General features: G+C 56.4%; 1 protein-coding gene across 2 annotated transcripts; it reads left to right on the forward strand.

The window, feature by feature from the left end:
* The first annotated feature begins 11 nt into the window (after positions 1-11).
* On the forward strand, positions 12-8,218 carry LOC118704883 (nuclear factor of activated T cells 2 interacting protein). Of its 2 annotated transcripts, XM_045572431.1 has the most exons (9): positions 13-443; positions 1,063-1,135; positions 2,932-3,034; positions 3,071-3,091; positions 3,892-3,972; positions 4,082-4,268; positions 5,527-5,671; positions 5,785-5,894; positions 6,816-8,218. In XM_045572431.1, the coding sequence occupies exons 1-9, from the start codon at positions 63-65 to the stop codon at positions 6,972-6,974; spliced, it is 1,260 nt and encodes a 419-aa protein (XP_045428387.1). In that variant the 5' UTR covers positions 13-62; the 3' UTR covers positions 6,975-8,218. The 2 variants fall into 2 exon arrangements, with proteins under 2 accessions (XP_036268839.1, XP_045428387.1); XM_036412946.2 differs by having other exon boundaries at positions 12-443; positions 2,932-3,091.
* The last annotated feature ends 811 nt before the right edge of the window (positions 8,219-9,029 follow it).

The following is a 9,029-nucleotide window of genomic DNA, read 5'->3' on the forward strand; positions in this document are numbered from 1 at the left end:
TCGCGGGAGGGGGCCGGGCGGGTAACCCAGAGCTGGACGACTTCGGCGGCGGGGTCAGTGCGATGGCGGAGCCGGTGAGGAAGCGGGGTCGGCGCGGCAGAGGCGGCGGTGGCGGCCGAGGAGCTCGGGGGGTCCGCGGCCGGCGCCCTGGCGCCCAGCGGAGTCCCGCCCGGCGCTCCGTGGAGGCGGTGCTGGTGGACTTGGTCAGCGACAGCGAGGAGGAGATCCTGGAGGTTCCAACGGCGCGCGGCTCCGCGGACCCGGCCGGAGCCCCGGAGTCCCCCGCGCCGGCCGCGCCCCCCGACCGCCGGGGCGACAGCGACAGCGACAGCGAAGGGGCGGACGCACGGCCGGCCGGAGCCCCTCGCACCCTGGTCCGGCGGCGGCGGCGGCTGCTGCTGGCCCCGGGCGAGGCGCCGGCGGTGCCGGTGTACTCCGAGAAGGTGTGCGGCTCCCGGGGGCGCGGGAGGGCGGGGCGGGGGGCCGAGGGCCGGAGTGGGGCGTTCTCGGGGGTCTGGCCCAGCCGGGGCCTGGAGGCAGAGAGGCAGGGTCCTGGGTTTCTGCAGACCGGGGAGGTGACGGGGTTGGGCGTGTGCAGGGAGCTTGGCATTCCCGCCGGGGCCGTAGGGCGCCTCTGGGGCTGGCATCCCTGGGGAGCGTCTGGGGCCGGGATTTGGGGCATGTCCGATTTGGAGGTTGGAGCCCATTGCTAAGGACCCAGGAAGCTGGGGTGTGGGGGGCTGGGGGTTATGGAAGTTCAGAGAGAACTGGGGGCCCCAGGAGCCTGGGGGCCCGTGATGGTGGATGAGCAAGGGAGCTAGGATTCCCTGGGATTCTAAGGTAGCCGGATGGCTGGCAACCTAGTGCAAAGGTAGAACCAAACCTGCATCTCAGAGGGCCCAGGGAAGGACGTGTGTGTGTGTGTGGGGGAGGGGGAGGTGGGGGAGGGGGTGTCAGGGCACAACAGCTGTGGGTCCTGGGAAAGCCCCAGGTCCAGGAGGAAGGCGGTGGTGTTGGTGTCCTCAGGGAGGGCTTGGGGCTGATCCACCTTTGTCTTTGCAGGTGAAGAGCAGCCTCCAGCTCCTCCCGGATCACCTGCCCCTCCTGAAGCTCTGTCCCCCGGGGGCTGAGGAAGGTAAGGACAGGCTGCGGGGAGAGGCGGGGGGAGTGTACATCCCTGCCGCTCTGCAGACGGAGGAGAGGTGGCTCCTGCCTCCCAGCCAGAAAAATGCCCCAGTCTGGGAAGGCGCTGGCTTGTCCATCGGAAGGCACAGTAAGTGCTGTCAGACCGCCCTTCTTCCCACTCCGGTAGGTATGGGGCTTGCTGACATGCAGATTTCCAGGCGCCATCCCTGGGGATTCTGGTTCTGCATCTTGGGGACAAGGAGGGGGAGGTGATGAGAGCCTGCAACCTTGTTACATCGGCACCAAGCTCCTCGGGAACACTCTGGAGCTGCCAGGATGTTCCTGAGTCTTATCAGGGCCGCCCAGCCCTCGTCCTCCCCCAGGGATCCGATGTTTGCAACCCATCCAAGGGCAGTGACTGGGAATCACATTTAATAAGGGAGCGATCCAGTGGGCAATTCCAGATCTAGGGCCAAGACTTCTGTGCTGTGAGGGAGGGTGGGAGGGTGAAGAGCTGATTTAGGAACTAGCTGGTCTGGGCTTGTAATTTTTGGGGGGGAAAGGGTCTGGTTTTGAATCCCAGCTCTGCTCATTAGCTGAGTGGCCTTGGGCACATTCATCTCTCAATGCTTTAATCTCCTCCTCAGGAAAATGGAGATGATAGTGGACCCGTGTCAAAGAGTGGGAATTAACTAAAGAGAACATCTGGGCAGCTCTCTCTTGGGCTACATGTATAGTTCAGGACAGCATCTGGCGTGTAGACATGCTATGTAAATGTACCTTCTTCCTTGCTCCTCAAAATGTGGGCCCAGCTTGAGCCCCAGTGCATGGGAAGCACCTCAGCCCCACACTCAATGTGGGCCACCTCCTGAGAACTTGTCAGAAATGCAGAGTCTCAGGCCGCTGGCAGCTGCCACAGTTAGCTCAGAAAAGGTTTCTTAACAGCAGCACTACTGACACGGGGCCGGGTGATTCTGTGTTGTGGGGCTGCGCTGTGCATTGCGGGATATTTAGCAGCATCCTGATGTATCCGGGATCGCAGCCCAAACCTCTCCCCCTTGCATTGTGGCAACCAAAGTATTCTCTAGATAGTGCCCCATATCCTCTGGGAGGCAAAATTGCCTCTGATTGAGAACCACTGATCTCGGATCTAAAATCATTGTTTTGTTTTAAGAGTATTAGTCTTTATGGTTAATGATGGCCTTTTATTGGTGGCAAACAGGTAGATGACACTCATGGATAACATTGGAGAAACATGGGCTTAGAGGGTCTGTGCTCCTTTTTTCTTTCCCTCATTCCCTGCTTGCCCCAATGCCCACTCACATGGTCTCCCTGCCCACCCAACTGAGTGCAGGAAGAAATGGAAACATTTAAAAATACCATACTGTGACAACATCTATTTTAATGTATGTGTTACAGTATACATAATAGTATGAGCATGTATACTAATAGCATTAAGTAGTATTAAATGCATGCTTTCTGGGTTGTGTGCTTGATGTTTCTTATTTGTGGGGTACATGTGATCACAAAGGGGAGTGGGCCACTTATCAGTATTCTACACCTGCCACGGTGTCTCACCCCTCGTGTCACATGTAACGAGGCTCGGACATGCTCCTGCTGTCCTCTGAGTTAAGGTTTCCTTTCTGACCCAGGCCCCCTGAGCACTTCCACAGGATTGTGATGGAGCCCTGTGGCTCCCGCAGCCTGCTCCTTCCTGAGGACTCCCGAAGCCCCGGCTTGGTCTCCTCTCCTTGGCCTCCGGCTGCCCTCTCTGGGCTCACCCTCCATACTCTCTCCTGTCCGCAGAGGGGGAGATGGCGGACTCCAGCAGTCCCCATGCTGAGGATCTCCCAGACCCTGACTCTCCCTGGAAGAAGCAGCTGAGGAGCAAGGCTGAAGAAGAAGAAGAAGAAGAAGAAGAAGAAGAAGAAGAAGAAGAAGAAGGAGAGAAAAGTACGGTGTCGCTGTGAGTGAGCTGGGCACTGAGCCTCAGGAGCGGGAAGGGATGGGAGGGGAAGGCTGAGGCGAGCAGGGCCCTTTGCTGTTCTGTAAGATGGTGGACAGCGGTACCTGCCAGGGTTTCTCCGTAGATTAGTACTTGCCGCCTGGCTGGTTGGCCTAGTTAGTTGGGCATCGTCCCAGGCACCAAGAAGTCACAGGTCGATTCCTGGTCAAGGCACATGTCTGGGTTGTAGGCTCGATCCCCAGTAGGGGGCGTGCAAAAAGCAGCTGATCAGAGGCTCCCTCTCATTGACGTTTCTCTCCCTCCTCTCCCTCTCTCTCTGAAGTCAGTAAAAACATATTAGTAAAAAGGGAAGTTAACACTGGCGTATAGTAAGTGCTCAGAAGCCATTACCGTCAGAGTTAGGCAGTGTCGCCCTGGCCCGCGTGGCCTGTTTGGAGCGTATTCACCAAGAGGTCGCGGTTCCATTCCAGCAGCGAACAGGCCCAGGGGCAGGTGTGTCCCCAGTCAGGGTGCTTACGGAAGCTACTGATAGGCCCCTCTCTCCCCGCCCCACCCACCACCTTCCTCTAAAATCAATAAGCATATCCTCGGTGAGGATCAGGGGAAAAGAGGCATTTCCTTCTGTATAAAAATGATCCTCAGGTTTTCCTGTCCTTCCCCCTCTTTGTCTTCAGTGAGGTGTGTGCTATGGAAGGTGTTCCCTCTTGCTTCTCTGACTCCCCTTCCGTAGCCATGAGGGGAAGGGAGTGTGAGGCTGGGGTCTCTCCTCTTCCTCCATCTTGCCTTTCTCATCTCTGCAGGTCTCAGGACACCTCTCCTTTGCCCTCACCTCTGCCAAGGACCAAGAGCAGAAAACATACTCGAGCTCTCCAGAAGTTAAGGTGCTGGGGCAGGAGGCCCGGCCGGGGGGGGGGGGGGGGGGCGCGAGAGGGGCAGTGCTGAGCCCCCCCCCCCCCTGCCCCAGCTGACCCAAGTCCCTTTCCTCCTCAGGGAGGTGAACAAGCGCCTCCAGGATCTGCGCTCCTGCCTGAGCCCCAAGCAGCGGCAGGGCCAGGACCTCCTGAGCCAAGACGACGAGGTGGTCCTTCTGGAGGGGCCCGTCCTCCCAAGGAGCCCTCGGCTCTTCCAGCTCAAAGTCCGCTGCCGCGCTGACCTGATCAGATTGCCCGTCACCATGGTAAGCGCGCAGGGCCTGTGGGAGGAAGTCCCAGGAGAGGCCGTGGTCAGGCAGAGGGCATGGTCCCGCTGTTTGAGGCTCCATGCCTCTGTGCTCACTATTCCCTCTGTCCGGATTGTCTTTTATTAGCTCTCCCCTTTCTGGCAAAATTTCCACCCAGGAGAAGGGGTGGAAGGATCCTGAGGCTAAGCATCCTAAGGAGCTTTACGTGGCAGCCGCCTCCCAGGACATGGCTCCTTCCCTCCTCCTTCCCTCCGGCCCTGCGCTTTTCTCTGACTTCGCGCTCTCACTGCAGTAGACACGCAGATCCCCAGGCATGCTCAGCTCACTCACTTCCCAGTGACTCCATCCAAAAATAAGAATGATAACAGCAAGGAGCCATAATCGTGCGGTGGCAGGCAGCTAAGCCAGAGCTTGCAAACTGCAGCCGTGGCCTTGCCAACAGGGCATCTTCCTTTTTTACCTGCCGAGAGCCTTTAAAGCAGAGGCGTTTACAGCAACAACAACAGAAAAGCCACCCAGTTTGCTCAGTGGACAGAGCGATGGTCCTTGGATGTAAAGGTTGCTGGTTTGATTCCGATCAAGGGCACGCATCTGGGTTGGAGGCCCGATTCCCGGCCCGGTCAGGGCTTGTGCAGGAGGCAACCAATCCATGTGTGTCTGACATCGATGTTTCTCTCTGTCTCTCCCCCTCCCTTCCACTCTAAAAACCAATGGAAAAATGTTCTTGGGTGAAGATTAACAAAAAGCAAATACACAAAAGACAGGATTGCTTGCCAGTCTTTGCAGTAGGTCATTTCATGCAAAGGTCTGGATGTCTGGCTTCTCTTAAATAGGAAGACAGTCACGGGCAACATCGATCTGCTCGCCTGCACTCCACCTGCCGGGGGTGAGCCTGAAACCCAGACGTGTATCCTGATGGGGAAATCACACCAGCAGCCTCTGGTGCATGGGACAACACCCAGCCCACTGAGCCACCCGGGCCAGGCCTCGGCTGGGCCGCTTAGATGGGGCACGTGAGCCCCGCGGCGCTGCAGTCCGCACCCTCCCCTTTTCCTCCTAACCCATGGTTACTTCCTTCCTTTGTGTTACCTACCCGAACCCCTATTGACATGATCTTATTCTGCATTTTCCCAGGTAAATATGACGCAACTCCTAGCCAAGGTGCTCGAGTAGCAAAGGCCGCAAACTTGTGTCGGGGGCGGTGAGATGGGGACTGCAGGGCAGAAGGCCTCCTTGCTTCTTGTCTCCTTCCCAGTCGGAGCCCCTGCAGAGAGTGGTGGACCACATGGCCACCCACCTCGGGGTGTCCCCAAGCAGGATCCTCTTGCTCTTTGGAGAGACAGAGCTGTCCCCCACGGCCACCCCCCGGACCCTGAAGCTTGGAGTGGCTGACATCATTGGTGAGAGGAGGGCGGGGAGGCGGAGCCCGGAGGAGGCTTGCTACAGGGGATAAAGGGAAAGGCCGGGGTGGGGGCTTGCTTCCAGCCCCAGCGCCCCGATCCTGCCTCCGCAGACTGCGTGGTGCTGGCGAGCTCCCCCGAGGCAGCAGAGGCCGCCCAGCTGCTCCAGCTGCGCGTGCAGGGGAAGGAGAAGCACCAGACGCTGCAGGTCTCGCTGTCCCGGGTGAGTGGGGGATGCTCTCCGTGCCCCTCCCCTGCCCCTGCCTCCTCTCGGCAGTTAATGCGGGGGGATTCCTTCCAGCCCCGATTACTGGACGCTGCCCTCCCTGGCCTGGCTTCCCGCCCATCCTAGAGCGGGGGAAAGCCCACCATTCAACGTCCCTCCCCTTCTGCTGGGAACCTCTGCGCTGGTCTCCTGTCTCCTTCCAGTTAAAGTAGAAAGGACTTTGGACAGTAACCACCAAAATCCATCAAAATTACAAATTAAGGCCACACTTGTAAGTGACACTGAGGGCACTGAATTTCACAACAATCTTATGGGAAAGTAGTTACCCTCACTTAACAAACAAGGGACCTGAGGTCTAGGGAGGGGGGTGGCTTGTGTCCTAGGGTCCTGTAACAAACTTCCACAGACTGAGAGGCCTAGAGCTACATTCTGTCACATGCTGGGGGCAGAAATCGGGAGGGCGAAGGCGCCAGCAGAGTCACGCCCCTGAGACCTTGTAGGATCCTCCTGGCCTCTTCCAGCTGACCCTGGTGTTCCCAGACGTGCCTGCCCCACTGCAGTCTGCCTCTGCTGTCACATGGCCTCTCCCTTGATGTCTTTTCTCTTCTTACGAGGACACGGTCATGTTGCATTAGTGCCCACCCTAGTCCAGTATGACCTCATCTTAACTTGGTTACATCTGCGAAGGCCCTACTTCCAAGTAAGGTCACTTCACACCTCCCAGGGGGTAGGACCACAAGGTACCTTTTTGGAGGGAACACAGTTCAAACTGTAACACTAGCCTAAGGACACACATCCAGTCAAGGGGGAGAGCCTGCCTCCAGCGCCATCATCCTCACTCTGGAACCATCGCGATGTTTGCCTCCAGGGGTAGGCGGGGAGAGCCTTTCATTGACATCAGCTTTTCCGTCTGTCCAGGACTCTCCTCTCAAGACCCTCATGACCCACTACGAGGCGGCCATGGGACTCTCCGGCCACCAGCTCTCCTTCTTCTTTGATGGGACAAAGCTTTCAGGCAAGGAGCTGCCGGCTGATCTGGGCATGGAATCCGGGGACCTCATTGAGGTCTGGGCCTGAAACCCCACTCCCTGTGGGGAGGCCCTCGTGGGCCCCCCACTACTGGACTTGGACAACAGCTGCCCTGTGGCCCTAAAGGGCTGGCGGAAGCTGAGGTAGAACTTATTTTTAAGCGGAAGCAAAACCGAGGCTTGGTGTTTGACCCCCTCCTGTTGACCTGAGTTTCACACTGCTGTTGTGTTTGTCATGGCTGCCCGGGGGGACTGTGGCTCCATGCACAAGGTGTGCTGAGCTTTGCGATCCCCCCGGACATTCTCCACCTCCACCTTTTCACTTCCACCATCACCCTTTCCTTCACTGGACTGCTCATGTTTGAAGAGGGAGAGGAATAAAGAGGGTTGAGAATGGGATTCCAGCCCTGGGACTGAAGCCACACCTAGGACACAGCGGCTGCAGTGTCACTGGGGAGGCGGGGAGGTTCGCTTGAGGCACACCAGCAGGAGAAGAAAGGATCACACCCAGACAGGCAGGAGCTCACACAGGCAGACGGGCTACTCAGTGAAGGGTCTCGAAGGTTCTCGGCCTTGGAGTCAGCACACCAGGACTCAGAGCCCCTCCTGAGGCGCACACGTCGCCAAGGCACCCTGAGCAGGGAAGCCTTTGATTGGACCTCAGGCCTGGTCCACACAAGGCTCTCTGAGGCCCTGGTTTCATGGCTTTTCTCCCTCCACGCCACCTTCCCATGAGCACCCACTCTAGGATGTCGATGACGGTCTCTGATTATGAATGTGTCCTTGCACACGCAGTGCTGCACGTGTGAATATCCTTCTCGGGTACGAGGTGTGCTGTGACCTGTGCGGCTCCTTTTCTCACCCAGCACATCGACCTTGTTCCTCAGTGGGCATCGTGTGTCACGTATGCATTCACTGGTGGCCCCTAGGCGACTCCATCCCTTGTACCCACACCCCCTTGGCACACAGACACAGCCACGACGAATGCCCGGCTGTGTCCCCTTCCACGCTGGTGTGACATGTCCTCTGGCACAGACACCAGGCCGGGGTTGTGGGCCAGGCTGATTTCTCTTCTACCAGATTTGCCTTAGATGTCACCGACCCTCCACTGGACGCTCCCCGTTTCTCCCGCCCACACTGGCTCTTGGATTGCCGGGCCCTCTTTGCCAGTCTGCCGGTATAAATGGTACTGTGTTCTAATGGACACTGACTTCATTCCCAGGAATTTAGGGAATTTCTTCATGTACCTGTCAGCCTTTCTGGTTTCCCTTTCTGTAAGCTGTTCCTTTCTCTGTTCATTTCTTTGTTTATTCTCAAGAGTTGCCTGTATATTCCTGGGCAATTGCAAATAACTCAGAGTGACACTTGGATTTATATATCTGGGCGTGCCCTTTACTAAACAGACATTTTTAATTTTAATTTAGGTGAATGAATTGTTTGTTAGTAATTTGTTGCTCTTTGATTTATTTAAAAGTAAGAGATATTTTGCATTTTCTTTTGTTAGCTTACGGGCTCTTCCTTTCTTTTTTTAAATATATTTTATTGATTTTTACAGAGAGGAAGGGAGAGGAACAGAGAGTTAGAAACATCCATGAGAGAAAAACATCCATCAGCTGCCTCCAGCACACCCCCTACCGGGGATGTGCCCGCAACCTAGGTACATGCCCCTGATTGGAATCGAACCTGGGACCCTTGAGTCCGCAGGCCGACGCTCTATCCACTGAGCCAATCCGGTCAGGGCCTGTCTCTTCCTCTCACGTTAGGCTACGAAGTGGGGCTGAAGTCCAGCTGCTGGCACTGACACTGGCCGTGGCTGGTGTCTGCCCTGCATGGTTACACATTTCTTCTCGTTGGCTGGTTCTAGGCTGTACTGGCTGCTATTAATAGGTAATGAGGATTACTTTTAAACTATTTAAAATTCACTTGTATATGAGATCCAAGTCTTATTTTCATTAAGTAATGAGCCAGATTCCTCAGTGTCTACTAAAAAGCCATTAATTTTCCAGTAGCTGTGGTATAATTTTGGCAATAGTATCTCACATTCTTAAAATATTTTTTGTTAGAATGTGGCATTCTTTTGACCTTGTATTGTAGGAAAGAAACC

The sequence above is a fragment of the Pipistrellus kuhlii genome, unplaced genomic scaffold, assembly GCF_014108245.1.
Source record: "Pipistrellus kuhlii isolate mPipKuh1 unplaced genomic scaffold, mPipKuh1.p scaffold_m20_p_48, whole genome shotgun sequence".
NCBI classification, from domain to species: domain Eukaryota; kingdom Metazoa; phylum Chordata; class Mammalia; order Chiroptera; family Vespertilionidae; genus Pipistrellus; species Pipistrellus kuhlii.